Source organism: Felis catus, chromosome C1, assembly GCF_018350175.1.
Source record: "Felis catus isolate Fca126 chromosome C1, F.catus_Fca126_mat1.0, whole genome shotgun sequence".
NCBI lineage: Eukaryota > Metazoa > Chordata > Mammalia > Carnivora > Felidae > Felis > Felis catus.
This window is the reverse complement of record NC_058375.1, coordinates 80,998,003-81,022,024: the sequence shown is the minus strand read 5'-3', so window position 1 is coordinate 81,022,024 and position 24,022 is coordinate 80,998,003. Positions and strand designations below refer to the sequence as shown.

Below are 24,022 nucleotides of genomic sequence, written 5' to 3'. Positions count from 1 at the left end.
CCACCATGTGTCTAAAAACTGATCTTTTCATTTCTACTGTGTAAGCAGGTTGAAACGGCTGTGCCTGTTAATTAACCCCTGAATCCCGTCAAGATAATTGAAGCGTAAACTTAAGATAAGGTTTACATGGCAAAGTAAAGCACTGCGGAGCATCAGCGCTCTTGCGTCTCTCCACCCTGCGCCCTCTTCCGATCTCAGTCTGACAAAAAGCAGACTCGACAAGGCTTCACCCCAATCCACTTCAAAGGAGTGAAGTGTATGCTCCAAAATCGAGTAAAGACGTTAATGCCTCACACCGTATTGTCTAACATACATTTTTATAGATAGCTGGTCTTACAGAATTTTTTTGCCCTCCTTGCGTGTATTTTTTGCATGGAGAAAGGATAAGCAGATTCCATTGTTGTCTTTTCTCATTTGGTTAAATGTTGTAGTATTAGGCAAATGATAAGATATCAACCACTTTTATTTAGAAATTATTTTAGTTAGAGACAATGATCTGTTTGGCTTTGTTCAAAATCAGCTCCAGGATGATCCTTCTTACATTTCCATTAACTATGAAATTAAAGAGAGGAGGCAATTTTTAAAAGAGAAATATTGCTTTTAGCCTGAAACCCTAAGTGTTGAGTTTCTGCCTGCAGTGGGTTTTTTCAATTAAATTATAAACCATGGGTAATAGAGATTTATAATGGGAGTGCTGATACAATCTTAACTATAGGGAAACCATCCGACACGCTCTGTGCTGTATATGGCTGGATTATTTGCATTAAATTATCTTTAGGAAATGCAAACAAAACAAAGAAAAATGTAAAGCTTGTCGCATTATTAGCATAAAATCAAAGTCCTTGAATGCATAATTGTTCCATACCCAAAGCATTAACGGATTTTATTCTTCAAGTTCAAAGACCTCCTAATTAATATGCAAAATGGCCTCATTTTATAAGCAAGCTTTTTTTTTTTCCTTCTCAGCCAAGTGACAGTTCTTTGCTGGAGGAAAATACTATGAAGTGTAGATAACACTAATATTGATATAAAAGCCCATATATCAGTATAGCCAAAAACAATAATAACTATATGTTATTAGAATATTTATATTTCTTCAGTCTATGTATAGGTATAAATTGTATGTTTAACCAAATAATAGCTAGATTTGGAACACTAAGCGTACAAAATATAAACAGAACACGATCTTTCTCTACAAAGGTTTACCTATTTGTATAGTTTTTTTTAATTATTAAAAAGAAAGAAAATCCAATAGAAAGAAATTATGGACCTAGTAATATAAATGTAAATTATGTGACTCCAATCCAAGTTTACAAAGCAGTCCCACTCCAATTTACATAGCCCCACTAACCAGGATTTGACACAAGAAAAAAGAAGTTTATACAATTTTTTTTAAAGTGTACCAACATATGGATGATTTTCCAGAATTCTGATTTCTCCCTTATTTTTCTAAATAAACATCAGAAAACTATAATCCTTGGAAGTGATTTACTGGGTTATTTTCTTTAATAAATGTCATTCCAGTTTGGACTGTACAGAATAAATGGATTTTTAATCTGAGTATTTATGTAGTTTTAAATAATTTATGCTCTTTTTAGAGTACGTGACATATGTTGCAAATCAAACTATAACCACCACAACATTGTCATGTTTTAGAAAATGTAGTAATTTCTCTTAACCAAGAAATAATGTTCCTACAAAAGAGATATGAGGTCTTAAAATACAGTGTAGTCTCTAATGTGTCTCACTCATTTGAGCGATGGGACATCAATCTACAGGACTCAACCTCCAGCTGTCACACCAAGCTCACTACCAGATTAGGAGTAATTCTTCCCTAATAGTCAGTATTCATGAGGCCAATAATGATTAAGAATGCATGTGCCAGGAGGTGTGTTGGGCCCCCCATCAATACCTTTATCCCATTTGGGTTTCACATTTATATTTTGCATTTACATTTATACACATTTATATGTACCAACTGTAACTGCTCCAGCTAGTTTTGAGATTATTCCACTCAGCAGCACATTAAACCCTTGGTCAGAATGTTCAAGATATAAATTTATGCCAAGCACTGTAGGTAAAAAGTTATTTTTCCAAAACTCTGGTAGAGTTAGTGAAGAAAGAAGGATAAACAATTTATTAATGTCTTTTTCAAGTCCTTAACACATAATCAACACTCAATAAGCAATTGAGAATGAATGGTCAGATGACAATATTAAACCATATTCCCACTTTACTCAAAATTAAAATAAGAAATGTTTAGAATTAAAGTTTAAAATTTATATTTTAAAATGGAAGAAATACAGATTACATATTTGCAACTGTACTTTAAATGTGAAAATGGTTCTGCTTACTAAATGCCTCATCAATAGGAGATTCTGCCTTTTTCTTATTAAATAAGTATGCATGGGTTAAAAATGGCATTTATCATACGCTTTTAATGCATTTATCACATGTTCCAAAAAGACTTCATTATTTAAAACTTGTTTAACCAGTACTACAACATAATGGCTGAGTTTTTAAAATTGCTTTTACACTTTTGCCAAGGAAAAAATACCAGCCTTTTTGCTAACTCTATAGACCCAAAGGTTGAAATCAATGTTGTTAATGGCAGGGAAAAATTCCTTGATTATTTTTTGTATTTTTAAATGGAATGTACCAAAGCTTTTCATTTATAAAGCACTTTACAGTTTACCAAGTGTTTTCATACAAGCCACCTTCCTTTAAGGAACTTAGGAGGCTTCCATGAGAAATTACTACCCACAGATCACTACCCATGACAGTTCTATTGGATTTCTAGCTAGTTAAACCACATCTATAATATAGAATTCAATTCCGGGTGCCACATTTTAAGAGGGACTTTGACCAATTAGAATGTAATGAAAGGCAAATGTCCAGGTGAATAGGAGAAGCTGTAATTTTTGATAAATTATTCAAGCAACTTGGGAAGGAAAGAATAAGAAAAGGTATAATATCTGCTTTCAAATATTTGAAGGGCTGTCATGGAGAGAATCGTATACTAATTCTGTGTTGCTCCAGAGGCCAGAACTAGGATAAAAAGCTGGAAGTTAACGAAGGCAGACTCTGATGCAATGCAAGAAGAAAATTTTTATCCACTTGTGCCGTCCAGTAACAATAACAGCTGCCTCTTAAGGATGATACCAGTCTCTGGAGGTTTTCAAGCAGAAGTTGGGTATTTGTCAGAGTTACAACTTTTAAAAATTCCTGCACTGGGTGGGGAGTTGAACTAAAACTCTACGTTTCTGTCCAAGTCTCAGAATTTACTTTTCTAGAGAAGGTGAAATACCCAAATTCAATGTAAAAGATTTTTATTATATGCCCATTATTGTGTGTAAGATGTTTTTAAGGTTTTTAAAAAGATAAGTATAAGACTCTGTGATATTCAGAGTGCTTACCCCTGACTAAAAAGAATCATTTAGCTGTTTAAAACATACAGTATGCTGGGGCGCCTGGGTGGCGCAGTCGGTTGAGCGTCCGACTTCAGCCAGGTCATGATCTCGCGGTCTGTGAGTTCGAGCCCCGCGTCGGGCTCTGGGCTGATGGCTCAGAGCCTGGAGCCTGTTTCCGATTCTGTGTCTCCCTCTCTCTCTGCCCCTCGCCCGTTCATGCTCTGTCTCTCTCTGTCCCAAAAATAAATAAACGTTGAAAAAAAAATTTTTTAAATAAAACATACAGTATGTATGAAGCAAGTTTCAGGCATTGGGTCATGTATGTTCTATCCATACATAAACAATTGCAATCATAGGAAAACAGCTTTCATTTGTGAAGAAACTCTGTGAAGTAACTATGAGTATACATTTAGGGATAATTTTACAAATCAAGAATAAAGGAGATTCTCTCTCCTCTCGAAAGTGCCAGAACAGAATGGAGCAGATATTTCCCTGGAGACTGTAGTTACTGGACAACAATTGTTTGCTTGGCTCCTTGAGGTCTCCTTGCATTATATATTGGACTAAGGAGCTAATATAATTCTCTTCCAAATGAAGATTTACAGATCTATGTCTTAGTCCTGGTTTTGCTACCAGATATATGAACGCTCTAAGATAAATTACTTACTTCAGTATTCTGCTTTTAAAAAGGTGTGTGTGGGGGGGGCAATTGGATTAAACCATCTTTGTAGGGGGAGAGGCCAAGATGGAGGAATAGCATGGAAGTTTTCTTTGCATCTCTTGTCCATGAAATACAGACAGATCAACACTAAACCTTCCTGCACACCTAGAAAACTGACTTGAGGATTAACACAACAATCTGCACAACCTGAACCACAGAACTCAGCAGGTACGCAGTAAAGAGAGGTGAACTGGGAGAGAGAGAAGCTGCGGAGGACAGGGAGCTGTTTTTACTTGCAGAGAGAGGATGGAGACAGGGGGAGAGTATGGGACCCCCCAAAAAGCAGCTGAAGAGAAAGTGGAAAAGTGTAAACAGCCACAGGGACTGAGGGAAAAAAAGGGGAGAAAGGAGAAAGGAGAGGGTTTAAATTCCATTATGACTCTATAAACAGGGGAAGTGCAGAGTCTGAAATTCCGCAGCTCAATACCAGGCAGTGCTCTGGTGGGAAGGCAAATTCCCAGGAGCAGAGAGCAAGGTCTGAGGGGTCCTCGGGCCAAACAAGGAGAGGCAGTTTTCCTGTTGGGAGGACATTTGGTAGAGGCTGTGTGGTCACCCCACAGGCAAAGGTCCCAGTGGACTTTGGAGAACAACCACATTCACTGATGCCGGAACAAAGACATTAAGGGGGAAGCCTGGTGCCAGATGTGTGTTGTGACTTACTATAATCTCTGAAACGTTGCTACTACATGATTGCATGAATATTTTCTGGGGTGGGCTGGCACCTAGCTGCAGCTTCTGGGCATCAGCAGCAGCACGGTCCCATGAATGTCCCTGGGGGTGGATGGGCACCCAGCCATTGCTCAGTGAGACCCTCCCCCAGAGGATCTGGGCGGGCCAAAGCTGCAGTCCCTCAGAAGTGAGGGGTTGGGAAACACAGCTGCATCTGAGATAAAACACAGGAGGGAAGTGCCACCCAGCCACCTGACTGCTTAGTCACGGACAGTGTAAAAGTGGGGAATGAACAAAAGCCAAAGACAAAGGAGGGGTGCACAATTGCTGGTCAGGGAGGACAGAATTCTGCTACTAGAGTCTGGGTAGCTGCGTGATGCCATTTTTACCCCTCCCGCACATGCGCATATGCACCTACAAGTGCCACAACAATTGACACCAGTAAGCTAAGCAGCACCATCTAGTGAGAACAGAGGTGTTACACTAAGCCCTGCCCAACTGGGCCAAGCTCGCTCTTCAGGAACACCGCAAGTCTCTCCGCCTGCTTAATTTATGAACTATAAAGTGCTTCATAGTTTCACTTCTAGGGGAAACCGATATTATTTCAATTGTATTTCAGTTTGTTTGCTGGTCCATCTATTCATTTTTTTTTCTTTTTCTTTTTCTTTTCTTTTTCTTGATTATAGAATGAGAAAAAAATATTTTTATTTCCAATTTTTATTACAAACAGTTTTCTTTAATGTTTTTTCTACTAAATTTTTTATTTTTTTTGTAAATTTTTCAAACGCTATTTTACTTACATCATTTCATTGTATTCTATTTCATTGTGTTCATTTTTTCAAATTTTCAAACATTTTCCTTTTTTTTTCCTTTTCTTATCTTTTTTCTAGATCTTTTTTCCTTTTCTTATCTTTTTTTTCTAGATCTTTTTTCTCTGATCTACCAAGCTCCTTTCAACAACCAGACCAAAACACACTTAGGATCTAGCATCATCTTTTGATTTTTTTGTGTGTATATATGTAGTTTTTAATTTTTTAATTTTATTTTTTTACCTTACTAATTCATTTTCTTCCTTCAAAATGAGGAAACAAAAGAATTCACCCCAAAAGAAAGAGCAGGGGGAAATGACAGCCAGGGAATTAATCAACACAGATACAAGCAAGATATCTGAACCAGAATTTAGAATCATGATAATAAGAATACTAGCTGGGTTGAAAATAGATTAGAATCCCTTTCTGCAGAGATAAAAGTAAAAGCAGTCAGGATGAATTAAAAAAAATGCTATAACTGAGCTGCAATCTCAAATGGATGCAATAGCAACAAGGATGGATAAGGCAGAGCAGCAAATCAGTGATATAGAAGTCAAACTTATGAAGAATAATGAAGCAGACAAAAAGAGGGAGACTGAGGCAAAAGAGCACAATTTAAGAATTAGAGAAATCAGTGACTCATTAAAAATGAACAACATCAGAATCATAGGGGTCCCACAAGATGAAGAGAGAGAAAAAGGAGTAGAAGAAGGGTTATGGGAGGAAATCATAGTGGAAAACTTAGTCCTAACATGGGGAAAGATACAGACATCAAATTCCAGGCAGCACAGAGTACTCCCATTAGATTCAACAAAAACTGACCATCAAGAAGGCATATCATAGTCAAATTCACAAAATACTCAGGAAAGGAAAGAATCATGAAAGCAGCAAGGGAAAAAAAGTCCTTAACCTACAAGGGAAGATAGATCAGGTTTGCAGCAGACCTATCCACAGAAACTTGGCAGGCCAGGGAAGAGTAGCAGGATATACTCAACATGCTGAATCAGAAAAATATGCAGCCAAGAATTCATTATCCAGCAGTGCTGTCATTCAAAATAGAAGGAGAGATTAAAAGTTCCCCAGACAAACAAAAATTAAAGGAGTTCATGAACACTAAACCACCCCTGTAACAAATTTTAAAGGGGACTCTCTGAAGGGAGAAAAGATGGGGGGAAAAAAAAGATCAAAAGCAACAAAGACTAGAAAGGACCAGAGAACACCACCAGAAACTCCAACTCTACAGGCGACATAATGGCAACAAATTCATATCTTTCAATACTCACTCTAAATGTCAATGGACTAAATGCTCCAATCAAAAGACACAGGGTAACAGAATGGATAAGAAAACAAGATCCATCTATATGCTGTTTACAAGAGACCCACTTTAGGCCTAAAGACACCTTCATTTTGAAGGTAAGGGGATGGAGAACCATCTATCATGCTAATGGTAGATAAGAAAGCCAGAGTAGCCATACTTATGTCGGACAATCTAGACTTTAAAATAAAGACTGTAGTAAGAGATGAAGAAGGGCATTATACCATAATTAAGGGGTCTATCCAACAAGAAGACCTAACAATTGTAAATATTTATGCTCCAAATGTGGAGAAACCCAAATATATAAATCAATCTCAAACATAAACTCATTGATAATAATACCATAATAGTAGGGGACTTCAACACCCCACTTATAACAATGGACAGACCATCTAAACAGAAAATCAACAAGGAAACAATGGCTATGAATGATACATGGGACCAGATGGGCTTAACAGATATATTCAGAACATTTCATCCAAAAGCAGCGGAATACACATTCTTCTCCAGTGCACATGGAAAGTTCTCCAGAATAGATTACATACTGGGACACAAATCAGCCCTCAACAAGTACAAACAGCTCAAAATCATATTATGCATATTTCCAGACCACAATGCTATGAAACTCAAAATCAACCACAAGAAAAAAATGTGGAAAGATAACAAATACTTGGAGACTAAAGACCTTCCTACTAAAGAATGAATGGGCTAACCAAGAAGTTAAAGAGGAAATTAAAAAGTACAGGGAAACCAATGAAATGATAACACCACAGCCTAAAACTGCTGGGACGCAGCAAAGGCAGTCATAACAGGGAAATATATAGCAATCCAGGCCTTCCTAAAGAAGGAAGAAAGGTCTCAGATACACAACCTAACCTTACACCTTAAAGAACTGAACAAAAAACAGCAAATAAAACCCAAACCAGCAGAAGACAGAAAATAATAAAGATTAGAGCAGAAATCAATGCTACTGAAACCAAAAAACAAAACAAAACAAAACAAAAAGAAAACAAAACCAGGAGAACAGATCAATAAAACCAGAAGCTGGTTCTCTGAAAGAATTAACAAAATTGATAAACCACTATCCAGTTTGATCAAAAAGAAAAAGGAAAGGACTCAAATAAATAAAATTAAGAATGAAAGTGGAGAGATCACAACCAACACAGCAGAAATAAAAACAATGATAAGAGAATATTATGAGCAATTATATGCCAATAAAATGGGAAGTCTGGAAGAAATGGACAAATTCCTAGAAACATATAAATTGCCAAAACTGAAACAGGAAGAAATAGAAAATGTGAACAGACCCTTAACCAGTAAAGAAATCGAATTTGTAATAAAAAATCTCCCCAAAAAACAAGAGTCCAAGGCCGGAGGGCTTTCCAGGGGTATTCTACCAAATATTTAAGGAAGAGTTAACACTTATTCTTTCAAAGCTGTTTCAAAAAATAGAAATTGAAGGAAAACTTCCAACTCATTTTATGAGGCCAGCATTACCTTGATTCCAAAACCAGACAAAGAACCCACTAAAAAAGAAAACTACAGACCAATATCCCTGATGAACATGAATGCAACAATTCTCAACAAAATACTAGCCAACCAGATCCAACAATATATTAAAAGAATCCTTCACCACGACCAAGTGGGATTTATACCTGGGATGCAGGGCTGGTTCAATACCTGTAAAACAATCAATGTGATACATCACATCAATAAAAGAAAGGACAAGAACCACACGATCCTCTCAATAGATGCAGAGTAAGCATTTGACAAAATATAGCATCCTTTCTTGATAAAAACCCTCAAGAAAGTAGGGATAGAAGGATCATACCTCAAGATCATAAAAGCCATAAAAATGGCTTAAATTCATAAAAGCCACTGCTAATATCATCCTCAATTGGGAAAAACTGAGAGCTTTCCCCGTAAGGTCAGGAACACTACAGGGATTTGCACTCTTGCCACTGTTTTCAACATAGTACTGGAAGTCCTAACCTCAGCAATCAGACAACACAAAGGAATAAAAGGGCATCCAAATCGGCAAGAAGGAAGTCAAACTTTCAGTCTTTGCGGAAGACATGATACCCTATATGGAAAACCCAAACAATTCCACCAAAAAACTGCTAGAACTGATCCATGAATTCAGCAATGTGGTAGGATATAAAATCGATACACAGAAATGGTTGCATTTCTATACAGCAATAATGAAGCAACAGAAAGAAAAATCAAGGAATTGCACCATTTATGATTGCACCAAACATGATAAAATACCTAGGAATAAAACTAACCAAGGAGGTGAAAAATCTATACACTGAAAACTATAGAAAGCTTATGAAAGAAATTGAAGAAGACACACAAAAAATGGAAAAATGTTCCATGCTTACGAATTAGAAGAATTAATATTGTTAAAATGTTGATACTACCCAAAACAATCTACATATTCAATGCAATTCCTATCAAAATAACACCAGCAGTCTTCACAGAACTAGGAAAAACAATCCTAAAATTTGTATGGAACCAGAAAAGACCCCGAATAGCCAAAGCAATCTTGAAAAAGAAAACCAAAGCATTAGGCATCACAATCCCAGACTTCAAGCTGTATTACAAAGCTGTAATCATCAAGACAGTATGGTACTGGCACAAAAACAGACACTCAGGTCAATGGAACAGAATACAGAACCTAGAAATGGACCCACAAACATATGGCCAACTAATCTTTGACAAAGCAGGGAAGAATATCCATCCGATGGAATAAAGACAGTCTCTTCAGCAAGTGGTGCCGGAAAAACTGGACAGCGACATGCAGAAGAATGAGCCTGGACCCCTTTCTTACACCATACACAAAAATCAACCCCAAATGGATGAAAGACCTAAACTTAACACAAGAAGCCATCAAAATCCTTGAGGAGAAAGCAGGCAAAAACCTCTTTGATCTTGGCCACAGCAACTTCTTACTCAACATGTCTCCAGAGGCAAGAGAAACAAAAGCAAAAATGAACTACAGGGACCTCATTGAGATAAACAAAACTTCTGCACAGCAACGGAAACACTCAGCAAAACTAAAAGGCAACCGGCAGAATGGGAGAAGATATTTGCAAATGATATATCAGATAAAGGGTTAGTATCCAAAACCTATAAAGAACTTATCAAATGCAACACCCAAAAAACAAATAATCCACTGAAGAAATGGGCAAAAGGCATGAATACACACTTCTCCAAAGAAGGCAAACTGACACAAGGAAAAAATGCTCAACATCATTCATCATCAGGGAAATACAAATCCAAACCACAATGAGATACTACCTTACACCTGTCAGAATAGCTAACATTAACAACTCAGGCAACAACACATGTTGGCGAGGATGCAGAGAAAGAGGATCTCTTTTGCACTGCTGGTGGGAATGCAAACTGGTGCAGGCACTCTGGCAAACAGTATGGTTTGAGGTTCCTCAAAAAATTAAAAATAGAGCTACCCTATGACCCAGAAATTACACTACTAGGTATCTATCCAAGGGATACAGGTATGCTGTTTTGAAGGGGCACATGCACCCCTATGTTTATAGAAGCACTATCAACAATAGCTAAAGTATGGAAAGAGCCCAAATGTCCATCGACAGATGAATGGATAAAGAAGGTGTGGTATATATACAAAGGAGTATTACTCAGCAATCAAAAAGAGTGAAATCTTGCCACTTGCAACTATGTGGATGGAACTAGAGGGTATTATGCTAAGCGAAATTAGTCAGAGAAAGACAAATATCATATGACTTCACTCATATGAGGGCATTAAGACTTGGAACAGATGAACAAAAGGGAAGGGAAACAAAAATAATATAAAAACAGGGAGGGGGACAAAACATAAGAGACTTTTAAATATGGAGAACAAACAGAGGGTTACTGGAGGGGTTGTGGGAGGGGTGATGGGCTAAATGGGTAAGGGGCATTAAGGAATCTACTCCTGAAATCATTGTTGCACTATATGCTAACTAATTTGGATGTAAATTTAAAAAATAACATTAGAATTTAAAAAAAGAAAGAAATTACTTAGAAAATTACTAAGAAAATTTACTAAGAAAGAAGGTTAGAATGGAAATTAGGAAAACACCTAGTGATCTCTACCAACACTAGCTTTTCTCTCTCTCCAGAGGATATACTACTCTTGGAGGCCAGGGATGAAAGGGGCTTTGGAGGAGGTGTTTTGGGAGAGAGACAGCAGAGCCTGGAGATAAGAAGAACCAACCTGAAAGGAGCAGTGCACGAAAGCGAAGGTCATGTTCAGACCTCCTGCTCCCAGAGGGGGCCCAGGGCTACTCCAGGGAGCCCCAGAAAATGGCACAGGAACAGAATCTGTGTTCTCCCATGCAAGCGAGCACCACATCTCACCAATGTGGAAGAACTGTGTAGGTCGCCCCACCCACTGGTTTCTGGCAAGGCTGCCCAGTGGTTGGCTATTAGTGTATGTGAAAGAATGTGCCCCTCTAGGCCGTGAGGCTTGCCAAGATCCTGGGTGGGCAGTCTCCATTATAAGGCCTCTGGACGTTCAGAATTCCACTGAAACAGAAATTATGACACTAAACATCAAGATGGGTCTTGTGATCATAGGTTTGATTTGGTTTTGAGTTTTTGAATGTACATTCATAGGCACAGAAATCAGGCTGTCCAGAATCCAAAGGAGGAGTTGAAATGTCTCTAGTAATACCATTCATATTCGTTTCACATAACTCAGTAAGTGCTGAGCTTCTAATAAGCAAAGTTCTACCCTCAAAAATCTTCTGATATAGTGGGGCACCTGGGTGGCTCAGTAGTTAAGCATCCAGCTCTTAGTTTGAGCTTAGGTCATGATCTCACAGTTGCATGGGTTCAAGCCCCGCATAGAGCTCTGCACTGGCAGTGTGGAACCTCCTCGGGTTTCTCTCTCTCCCATTCTCTCTGACCCTCCCACACACACACTGTCTCTATCTCACTCAAAATAAATCAATGAACTTAAGAAAAAAAAAACTTCTGATCTAGTAGTGGGGAAATTAAAAGTATATTTAAAACAATAACATAAACTACAGAGTATTCTAAGTAAAAGCAAGGAAGGAGGAAGAGAAGAAAAAGGACCTGCCCCAGTTGAGTTCTACAATGGGTCTCACACTGTGCTAGGTGCATTTGTGCAGGATTTAATCCAGTGACAAGTCTGAGAGGTAAGACAGTGATATTATTCTCATTTTGCATACAGGAAAACTGAAGCTTGCTACAAGAATTCAGACCAAAGATCAATTATTGATCCCAGAATGGGGATCAAACTGTTTATGGAGGGAAACGTTCTGAAAACAGAGAAAAATGTCAATAGATAGTGAGTTGGCAGAAGAATGGACAAGAGGCAAGGACATTACAGGAAAAAGGATGAACCTGAGTATATGTAGAAGAAAAAATGAGAAGTATTTAACCAGTTGAGGTAGATCAAAACAATATGTAGAAGATGAGTGGAAGATAAAAGCAGAAAATAATGGCTTGTGGTCAAATCGAGAAGGCATTTGAAATGGCAGAGTGTAGAGTTTACAACGAACCCAGCAGGAAATGGGAGTGATATGGTTACATGAGGAAGATTTACCTAGTCCAGATCTACCACGTCTTCCCCACAGTTCCAAAACCAAAAGCCCTAAAGATCAAAATGATGGGATGTTATTTTGGTTCTTTTTTGCTAGTTTACTTGGAGACAAAAGCCAGTCTTATCTAAACTCCTTTGGCATTAAAGTTTAACACGAACAATACAAAACCAGTGATACTTTTTATTTATCTTCCTTAAAGTGAATACTCATACATTTCACTGCAGAAAAACAAGGTTTGACTATAGGATGCTTCTCCAGACTCCATTAGGGAGATTTTGTAATATAAAGTATCTTCTCTATATTACCTTTCTTTTTTTAAAAAAATTTTAATGTTTATTTTTGAGAGAAAGACAGAGCATGAGCAGGGGAGAGGGAGAGAGAGGGAGACACAGAATCCAAGGCAGACCCCAGGTTCTGAGCTGTCAGCACAGAGCCCTATGCAGGGCTCGAACCCACAAACAGCAAGATCATGACCTGAGTCGAAGTCAGATGCTTAACCGACTGAGCCACCCAGACGCCCCTCCGTGTTACCTTTCTAAAACTTCAACAATCCAAAAGAAAAATCTGTGGTTCTGAAACATATCTGACCCCAAGTTTTATATGAGGGAATATTAACTGTAGCAATGGATAGGATGGGACAGAGGGAGAACAGAGATGAGAATACTAAATTGGAGACTTCCAATAGTCCTGGCCAGAAAAAAATAAGAACTTGGCATACGGTGTGCCCAAGAGAATGGAAAAGATGGGAGAATATAAGAATCAGTAGAAACTAGACGTGACAGCTAACTGGATGCAAGAAAGTGAGGAAGAAGTCAATGCAAACATCCAAGGTTAATCCTAGGAGCCCAGTGACAGTTTCGGTAACAATATCAACAACAAGAAAAATGCAATCGTTTGTTTTAATCATACTAGATTTGATGCGTACAGTTGTGTAGATTGTACAATCCAAAATCTAGATTGTAATGTCAGGCAGAATTAGAAATGGGTGTGTAGAGCTCAGGAAAGAGGTCAGGACCTGAGAGGTGTAAACTTGAGCCTGGGCTACACGGAGGGGATAATGAAAGCTCTGCAAATGGATGAAATTCTCAAGTAATAAAGAAGTGAAAAACTCCATGCATAGAAATTTGGAAACCACTAGCACTTTACAACATAACTTTCCTGGTTGCATGAAAGGTCTACTGCTGAAGATTAGCAGAGACTAACTGTCCCCCAGTGATGGAGAAGCAGGATTGTCAGACACATCAGAAAAGAACTAGGCTGGAGTTCACACAGAAGGAGCACAATTCTGGAATTTTCTCCTAATAACACTTCAGGGTGTCTGTTGCCAGCAATGTACTAAGCAAACACAAGTTTAGAGCTCTAGAAAGTTGTCCCAAAGCAAGTGAGTTCACTTTTTTTAAAAAAATCAATACATGTCTTTGAGTCTACGTTTTTTATACTCCTGGGCTAGTAGAAATGCAACTCTTTGTGGAATTTATTATTGTGGCCAGTTCTGACTCAAAAGGAGCCAGTCAGGCCAAAGAAAACTATAGTTTGTCAGGCTGTTAACTTGTTTTGTAAACAGTATCTTTCTTACCAGTACGACTACAGATTCATATCAGTATCTAATGTTTTGTAGCCAACGGACACGGATACAGTAAGAGACAGCAATGAGTGAAGCAGCTAGGAACTGAAAGCCACATTCCTCCCCTCTAAAAGCAAAGCTACGGATGGCAACTTCCTGAGAGGTGTGAGGGCTAACTGTGTATGTCAACTTGGCTGTGCCATTTTGCCCACATATTTGGTCAAACATCATTCTGGATGTTCCTGTGAGAGTGTTTCAGGGTGAGGTTTGCATTTTAATCAGTGGACCCTGAGAAAGCAGATTGCCCACCAAAATGTGGGTGGACCTCACCCAATGAGTTGAAAACACAAATAGAACAAAAGCCTGACCTCCCGCAAGCAAGAGGGTATTCTACCAGCAGACTGAGGGCCTTCACTGGCTTTTTCCCCGGGGCTCCACACAGGCAGCCTTGGACCTAAACTACAACATCGGCTCTTACTGAACCTCCAGCCTGCAGGCCCACTCTGTAAATGTTTGGTTTACCAGCCTCCATAATCACTTGAGCCAATTCCGTAAAATAAATAAATATATACCCTGTTGGTTCTGTTTCTCTGGAGAACCCTAACTAATACAAGAGGGTATAGAAAAAATAAAGCAACATCACTTCAGGTGATCTGAAGCAATTGAAATCTATGGTCCAGCTTGTTTGGGGGAAAAAAAAATCTAGTCAAAAACCAAATGGTGGAAAGCAAACTGAGGCATCAGAGTAGCTGAAATGACAAAGTGATCAGAGAAGAAGATTCCATTCCCCAGCTTTTCTCATCTCTTGAGAATTTTTATACATCAATGGCAGGTTTGCAATCCTCAGACATTTTTGTCTATTTTTCATAATACGGGGGCATTGCCCCTGTTTTTAGTCTTCTTATTTCAAACTCATTTTTGTGCCCTCTGCAACCTATAGTAGTGAAACTTTAAATGTAGTTTTTCATTTATCCAATTCAGACTTGGGTGCATCAACTGACAGACAGACAAATTAAGCTATTGTGCGACAATGCCAGAACTGTTAACATCTTCATCTTCTATCGCTGTATTTGTACAATTATTTGAATGCTACATTTTCCCATTTGTATAAAAGTAAGTGGAAAACAGCAAATTGGAGGGTCAAAAATAGTGCTGACAAGCAAAAGTCTCATAAAGCTAGCATCACTGAGGGAAGACGGAGACCATTTGGCATGCTAAGAGAGGCGGATATACAGTTTCTGGCACAGAAACCTCAGCCAGTTGAGTCTACTTCAAACAGGCTATGTTCCTTCAGGTTCGTGTCTGCTACACTTACAGGGCCTGCTGCTTGGAACTCTCCGCTGCCTACTTTTCTCTGGTTGGTCTCTTTCATTCAGGCACTGGTTCAAATGTCACCCCCTTAGAGAAGATTTCCCTAACCACTCTACTTAAAATAGCCTATTCTTCTGTGCCTCCCTTCCAATTTTTCAATGTGGCTGAGCCTTTATGATGGGAAAAGTTGCCATTAATTACAAAGATTTAAGAATCGCCTTCAATATTTTTCTTATTTACGAAATATATTGTAATAACCGGCATTTTTAAAAGCCAGGCCTACTTTCACAAGAGAAAAAAAAAAAGTAGAAATAATACATTAAATATCCAGCTTAATGAATTACTACAACTGAAATGTCTGAGAAACCAGCACCTGGTCAGGAAGTAGAGCATAGCCATTGCTCTCCCTCCTCCACCCTCATCTCCACCTCCACCCCCCAAAAATAATCGCCACGTGCAACACCAACCACAACCCCATCCTTTCCCCCCACAGGTAACTGTAAGCCATATAATAAAAGCCAAGAATGCATCTGTAATTTAGTGCCACTGTGCCTGCTTTTGGACTTTTAGAATCATATGCTACGTATTCTTTTGTGTTCACTTCATTTGTTCAGTATTGCCTTTTTAAGATGAATCCATGTTGCTCTATGTGGCCATACCTCAGTCATTTAGTTTGCTTATAGGATTCCATTGCATGACTATACCACAATTTACTTGTCCGTTCCGCGTTGGTGGAGGTTTTGGGTTGCCACATTTGGGCTATGAAAAATAATACTGTTATGGACATTCTTGTATAGGTAACCTCACACATTTATGCACATGTTTCTGGAGGGTACATACCTAGCAGCAGAAATGCTGGGTTATAGGATATGCAATTGTCAGTTTTTCTAGATTATATCAAACTCTTCGCTCAAAGTACCTGGGTGGGTTTATACTCCCACCAAGGATGCATCAGTATGGACCTTGCTCCACTTCTTAGTCAACTCTTATTATTAATCATCTTGTAAATTCTTCTAGTCGGGGGCAACTGGGTGGCTCCGTCGGTTAGGTGGCAGACTCTTGATTTCAGCTCAGGTCATGATCTCAGCTCAGGTCATGATCTCACAGTTCGTGGGATAGAGCCCTGCTACGGGTTCTGCACTGACACAGGGAAGCCTGCTTGGGATTTTCTCTCTCTCCCTCTCACTCTGCCCCTCCCCTGCTTGGGTTTTCTCCCTCTCCCTCTCTGACTCTCTCAAAATAAATAAAACACATTTTAAAAGTCTTTCAATATGAAACAAATAAATAAATTCTGCCAGTGGGTGGCCGGTAGTATCATCGTGGTTTTATTTGCATTCCCTCCCCGATTACCAATGGCATTGAGTACCTTTGCATACTGTTTTTGGCCATTTGGATAGTTTCAGTTGTGAAGTACCTATTCAAGATTCCTTTGCCCATTTTTCTATCCGGTTGTCTATTTTGTTATTAATATTCTGGAAATGAGACCTGTATCAATAAAATGTTAAATGCCTTTCCCCATTCTGTGGCATGCCTTTCCATTATCTTTAATGGTATCTTTTGATGAACATACATTTTTAATTTTAGTGGAGTCCAATTTACTAATTTTTCCCGTCAAGATTTTGCTTTTGTGCCCTGTTTAACACCAGGATCTGAAGGTGAAGAAAATATGCTACTGTATTTTCTTCTAAAGTATTTTTGCCTTTCACATTTTGGCCTCTAATACATCTGGAATTCATCTTGGTTGTGAAGTAGGGGCAAAATTTAATTTTTTTTTTCCAATGCAGACACTCAGTTGTTCCAGAACCTTGTTCTGTCCTTTCCAAGCATGATTCCTATAACATCCTCATTTAACTCAACAATTGGGCTTGGCGGAAGCAGATGGGTCTCAGAGAATGGCTGCAGAATATCAAATTTGGGTAGGTAATGATTCCAATTATAATTGTTATTCCAGATGTACTCTTATCCTTGAGCAAATCAACATAGCCCTGGGTACGTGGTATCTAGCTCTGGATCTGGCAAACACTTTTCCTTGGTATCAATTTGTAAAGACCACTAGAAGTAGTTGGTTTTTGCCTGGCAAGTACAGCCTGACACTTTCACTTCAGGACTATATCTTACTTTAGGACTATGTCAGCTCTCTGGCTCTGTGTCATAATTCAGTATTCAAGGACTTCTTCATTCATTTTAACATCCCTCTGAACATGATGCTGATTGGACCTGGCAAACAGAAAGTAGCAAGTACTCTAAATGCCTTACCAAAAAGAGGGAGATAAAAGCCCATGAAAATTCAGAAGCTCACCAGCATGGTGAAATTTTTAGGGGTCCAGTGTTCTGAGGCATATCCCAGAATATCCCAAGTTGCTTCACCTTACACTCCTACCGCTAACATACAATGCTTCCTAGGCATGTTTGGATTCTGGAGGCAATGTATTTTATATTTTAATGTGATTTTCTGCCCCATTTGATGATTAACCCTTGGAGTTGCCTGTTTTGAGTGGGGCCCAGAGCAAGAAAAGGCTGCAGATCCTAACTGAGTATAAGCTGTCTTGCTGCATGGGCCTTGCAGCCCAGATGACACAATGGAGCCCAATGTAGTTAGAGTACAATAGAACTCAAGGTTTTATATCAAAGCCATGCTCTTTTACATATAGTTATCCTTCTCTTGAAAAAGAGCTCCTAGCTTGCTCCTGGTTCTTCATTGACACTGAACACTTGACTGTGGGACACCAACTGACTATGTGACCTGAGCTACCTGTCATGAACTGGATATTATTTCATCCATGATGTCATAAATATGGGTATGTACAATGAAGTGATGTGTCCAAGATCAGGCTCCAGCAGGTCCTGAAGGCACAGGCAAGCTGCATGACCAAGTGACTCAGATGACCACAGAAACTACTACATAGCTGCTTCTTCCAGGATCATGCCTCCAGCGTCACGGGGAGTACCCATAACTTGTTAGCCGAGGAAGAACGAACTCAGGCTTTCTGAGGATGGTTCTTCAGCATTACCATTCCAGGCTAAAGTGTCTTGGAGAGGTGAAAGTGAAGAGAAAAAACCTTTTCAGTGGGTAAATCTCTGAGTTGTACTTGTGGTTATATACTTTATCTAGGTAAAGAAATGTCCATGGTGGGGTGCCTGGGTGGCTCAGTCGGTTAAGCGACCGACTTCGGGTCAGGTCATGATCTCACAGTTTGTGGGTTGTTTTTTTTTTTCAATTTTTTTTTCAACGTTTTTTATTTATTTTTGGGACAGAGAGAGACAGAGCATGAACGTGGGAGGGGCAGAGAGAGAGGGAGACACAGAATCGGAAACAGGCTCCAGGCTCCGAGCCATCAGCCCAGAGCCTGATGCGGGGCTCGAACTCACGGACCGCAAGATCGTGACCTGGCTGAAGTCGGACGCTTAACCGACTGCGCCACCCAGGCGCCCCACAGTTTGTGGTTTTGGGCCCCACGTCAGGATCTGTGCTGACAGCTCAGAGCCTGGAGCCTGCTTCTGATTCTGTGTCTTCCTCTCTCTCTGCTCCTCCCCCTGCTTGCAGCCTGCCTCTCTCTCTCTCTCTCTCTCTCTCTCTCTCTCTCTCTCTCTCAAAAATAAATAAACATTAAAAAATAAAAAAAATTAAAAAAGAAATGTCCATGGTGTAGATCTATAGTATATCATGGGCAATGGCTAATGGATTGGCCAGGGAAATCAGTCACTTTGAAAGAACTAGATCAGAAGACTAATGACAGAGATCTGAGGCAGATATATATGAATGGACCCCTCAGGATGAACATAAAATATGAGAATATTTACGTCCCATGTGATGTTTATAAAAGGGCAACCACTGCAGAGAAAGCCTTCACTGATTAAATGGACAGGCTAACTCATTCTGCAGACTTCAGTCATCCTCTTTCCCTAGCACCCCCGTGCTTGCTCAGTGGGCTCTAATACAAAGCAAATATGGCAGCAGGGATAGAAGTTATACATGGGCTCAGCAACATAAAATTTCTCTCCCCAATATTGATCTTGCTGTTATCACTGCTGAGTGCCTAACCTGCTATGAACAGAGATCAATGCTGAGCCACCAGTAGGGCCTCATATCCTGGGAGACACTACTGCCTCATGACTAGTTAATTACATTGGATCTCTTCTCTAGTGGAAGGGCCAGCAATTTGTCCTCAGAGAAATACTTATTTCAGTTATAAATCAGAAGTTCCTTTCTATAATACTACCAACCACAATATTATAGACGTTGTGAGAGCACAATATAATTTCAAAGTGAAAAATTCATTTCACAACAAAAGAAATGTAGCAATGGGCTCATGACTATGAAATGTATAGGCCTTCCATGTGCCAAATTGTCCAGAAGTGGCTAGCTTGATAGAATAATATAATGACCTACAAAAGAGTCAGTTATCTGGCTAGCTAGAAGACAAGACTCTGAAAGTTGAGGTGCTATCATACAATATAAAGATGTACTTTGAATCCGTGATCAATATAAGATATTTCTCCCACTGCCAGAATACATGGGTCCAGAAATCAAGGAATTAAAATAAGATGGATTTCTGTATTATACTTATAATCCACTCACAAAATTTTTATTCCCAACTCTGTAAACTTGGGCTATGCTGGTTTGGAGTCTTAGTTCTCATGGAAGGAATGTTTCTACCAGCCACACAAAAGGGCTCAAATGAATTAGAAGGTGAGACTGACACCTGAATATATTAGGCTCCTTAGAACACTAAATGAACAAGCAAAGAAAGAGGTTCGCAAAACGGCAGGGGTGATTGATCCAGATTACTACGGGAAAACTGGGTTACTGCTACACCATGGGGTTGACAAGAACTATGTCAAGAGCCCAGGGAATACCTCTTAATATTTTTTGTTCAATAGTCAAAGTTTAAACCCAACTCCTGAAAACGTAGATCCTTCCAAAATGAAGATTTGGCTACCCTACTAGATAGAGAGCCTTAACTAGAGAAAGTGCTGACCAAGAGCAAAGAAAAATGGAGTAGAAGGAGAAGTTATAAATATCAGCTACAGCTTCAAGATCAGTTATAGAAACAAGATCAGAGTACTCATACAAATTTGCTTCATTGCTTGTTCTGTGTATCTTTGTATATATTAACTGTCTTTCCTTCCCACTTCCCTCAAGTTTTTCCCTTTCCTTCTCTCAAGTTATATAAGAAAGGTTGGTGGTGGTGAACTTTACAGTTTATCTTCAGGTTACAGAACATCCAGGTGGGATTGTGATTGAACAAGAATTAACACCAGGGGCGCCTGGGTGGCTCAGTCGGTTAAGCATCTGACTTCTGCTCAAGTCATGATCTCACGGTTTGTGAGTTCAAGCCCCACATCTCTCTCCCTCTGCCCCTCCCCCATGCTCTCTCAAAATATAGAATTAAACTTCAAAAACAAAAAGAAAAAGAATTAACACCAGTGAGTCTAATAGTAACTGATGGGACCTTATTTCTCCACTTTTGGGGGGAAAGTTAAAAGTCTTCATTTGTACAGAAAAAAATAGTTAAATCTGATAGAAGCATAAACCTGTACTTGTATAGAAATTTAAATATGGGTAGGGAGTAGGTGTGAATGCTTAAAAGCTAAAAGGCAAGGTTGTGCTGGTTACTTACTATAGGCACACAGGTTTCTCCCCTCTCCACACACACACACACACACACACACACACACACACACACCCATCCTCCTACATTTTGTGGTTCTCCTGGGGTTGGGTTATTCAAACTACATTTCCCAGACTTCTTTACCAGGTGGATTCCTGTTGAGTTTGCTCAATAGGAGGCACTGCTGGGAACTCTGCAAGTGGTACAGGTTCCAGCACTGTGACAGCTGTTGGCATTTGCTGCAGTGGCAGCAAGTGGCAACTCCAATAGACCAGAGATAGTACCTATCAGCAGCAGTAGCTCTGGGACCAACTACAATAGTCTTTAAAGTGCAGCAGCAGGTAAATGTTTCATAATTTCTAAACGCTGAGTAGATCGCCCTCCCCTCTTTTTTTCTTCTCTGTCACCTAGCTCCACTCCCTCTCCTTTTTGCTCTTTTGGTCTTCTGGTCTTCCTGTTTTAGATTCACTGTTTGAAATACCTAGGCTGGTTTCTGGGTTCCTAACTGCACTTTAACTAATGAACCATTCTTGAATTCTTAATATTTTTCAGTTCTAGAATTTCTATTTGTTTTTTGTTTTGTTGTTTTTCAAATATAAATGTCACCTTGTCAGCATGTCACCTTTTACATTTTCTAATTCCAGTTCCAAGTTTGGCTTTTATCTCCTGGAACATATTAAGCCTGTTTCGTGATCTATGTCTAATAATTCTAGCATGTAGAGTCCCTGTGGTTCTATTTCTTTTTTTTTTTTTTCAATGTTTATTTATTTTTTGGGACAGAGAGAGACAGAGCATGAACGGGGGAAGGGCAGAGAGAGAGGGAGACACAGAATCAGAAACAGGCTCCAGGCTCTGAGCCATCAGCCCAGAGCCCGACGCGGGGCTCGAACTCACAGACCACGAGATCGTGACCTGGCTGAAGTCGGACGCTTAGCCGACTGCGCCACCCAGTCGCCCCGTTGTGGTTCTATTTCTATTGTCTATTATTTCTGTTGTTTCTCATTAATAGTATCTTGTCTCTTCATGAGTCCAATTATCTCTGATTATTTGCTGAATACTGAATTTTAAAATTACTTATAAATTTGACACGTAGGATAATGTTATCTTATTCCAAAGAAGACTTAGAGGCTATGGGACATTAGAATCATGGACTACCCTAATCCAAATTCAAAGCTTAAGACATTCTGGACCTAACAGAATCCACAAACTTTAGCTATAGTACTAGGACAACTAGTACTTACTCTTACAGTGCAGTCCTTCAGGGGTCCCAGCCCTTGGCCCCCCATCTTCTATCTTCTGGAAGTCCTAATTAGCTTTTCAGAAGTACCTCAAGCTGAAAAGAAAGCATCAGGGTTTTAGTAAAATCTTCCTCTAGTTAAGAAAATAAAAATATAAGAAGATAAAATATCTCCCTCCAGTTACGAAAATACCAGAGACTCTTACAGACTTTTTGCACATGATTTTAAATTTTCTTTTATTCAGAGATCATCAAATTAAATTCATATAAATCTCTAACACCGTCAAGGTTAGTTTTGCATTCCAATGTGTATACATTTGTGAAAGACTTAGATGTAAACATCCACAAAAAAAAAAAAAATCAAAACCAATACTTTTAAAACATTTTAGCAAATAGAAATGTAATTAATTTGGAGAAAGTCATTACCAACATTCAATTTTGCCTGATTCAAGCTCTTCTCTAGGGGTGGAAGGTCAAATCTGAAGATGAGAGTTTGAAGGAGAACCATAAATTAAATCATGGTGTGGCAAACACTTGAGCACAGAAGAGTCAAGGCAAAATGAAGCACTCGCAGTTCTCTTGTGATAAAATTCAGACCCAGCCTCCTACTACTGCTACTGCTACAACCTTGATGGCAGTAACTTTTAATCCCCTCGTTTAGTAAATCAAAGAAAGTGGTAATAACGTCCAGTCCCAAATTTTCAAGCCTATTTTCAATTTAGCATATCAGTAGCCTAGTGTCTCCTTGCCATACCATTCCCATAGAACAACCTAACAACATTTACCAGTTCTCCAGGAAAAAAAATCACAAATATCCTTGAATGAGATAAAATGAACCGAAAATCCCCCCTCGTTGGAACCCCATAAAATGATCATTAGGTAGGAATAACTTAATTGTAAGGGTGCCTGAAAAGTGAGACAATCAGAACGAACCACCATGATGCCAGAGCAACGCTGTGAAGAAACACTACCGGCATGCTCGAACGTGCCCTCGCTTATGCCTCCCATCGGTTAGGATTTTATAATTACATCACTGTACTTCATAGATCGCAGGGAGAGGGATTTGTGTGGCCTTTCCTCCATCACTTGGCCCCTTATTTCAGAAGTACAGTTGGCTTTGTGAACACAAATATCCTTTCTGAAATGTAAATGGCTCCTTACACTTGTTAGAGATTTTAATGCAAGCCTTTAATTTTCTGGTGTCTTCTCTTCTTCTTTACTATATAGTAAATATATTTTATTTATTTTTTATTTTTTTTTTAACGTTTATTTATTTTTGAGACAGGGAGAGACAGAGCATGAACAGGGGAGGGTCAGAGAGAGGGAGACACATAATATGAAGCAGGCTCCAGGCTCTGAGCTGTCAGCACAGAGCCCGACGCGGGGCTAGAACTCACGGACGGCAAGATCATGACCTGAGCCGAAGTCGGCCGCCCAACCGACTGAGCCACCCAGGCGCCCCTATAGTAAATATATTTTAAGATTATCATACTTTAACAGATTTCTTAAGAAATAAAATAATGGTATCTTGGGGCGCAGTCGGTGGTTCAGTCAGTTAAGCGTCTGACTTCAGCTCAGGTCATGATCTCGCTGTTTGTGAGTTCAAGCCCCCGTACGGTTCTGTGCTGACAGCTCAGAGCTTGGAGCCTGCTTCAGATTCTGTCTCCCTCTCTCTCTGCCCCTTCTCTGCTCACATTCTCTCTCTCTCCCTCTAAAATGAATAAACATTAAAAAAAAATTTTTTTAATGGTATCTCTATATCATTTCCTCCATCCAACAAGTC

General features: G+C 39.3%; 1 protein-coding gene across 6 annotated transcripts in view; it reads right to left on the bottom strand.

Moving 5' to 3' along the window:
* Positions 1–24,022, bottom strand: part of RWDD3 (RWD domain containing 3) — a 148,507-nt gene that overhangs the window by 102,193 nt on the left and 22,292 nt on the right. For all 6 annotated transcript variants that reach the window (XR_006584566.1, XR_006584565.1, XR_002744608.2 and 3 more), the window contains one exon: positions 22,244–22,335. Coding sequence is in view for 1 of the 6 variants with exons in the window: in XM_045036238.1 (XP_044892173.1) it covers positions 22,331–22,335 (5 nt within the window). In the remaining 5 variants the exon portion in view is untranslated. Of the gene's footprint in view, positions 1–22,243; positions 22,336–24,022 lie in introns of those variants that run through there.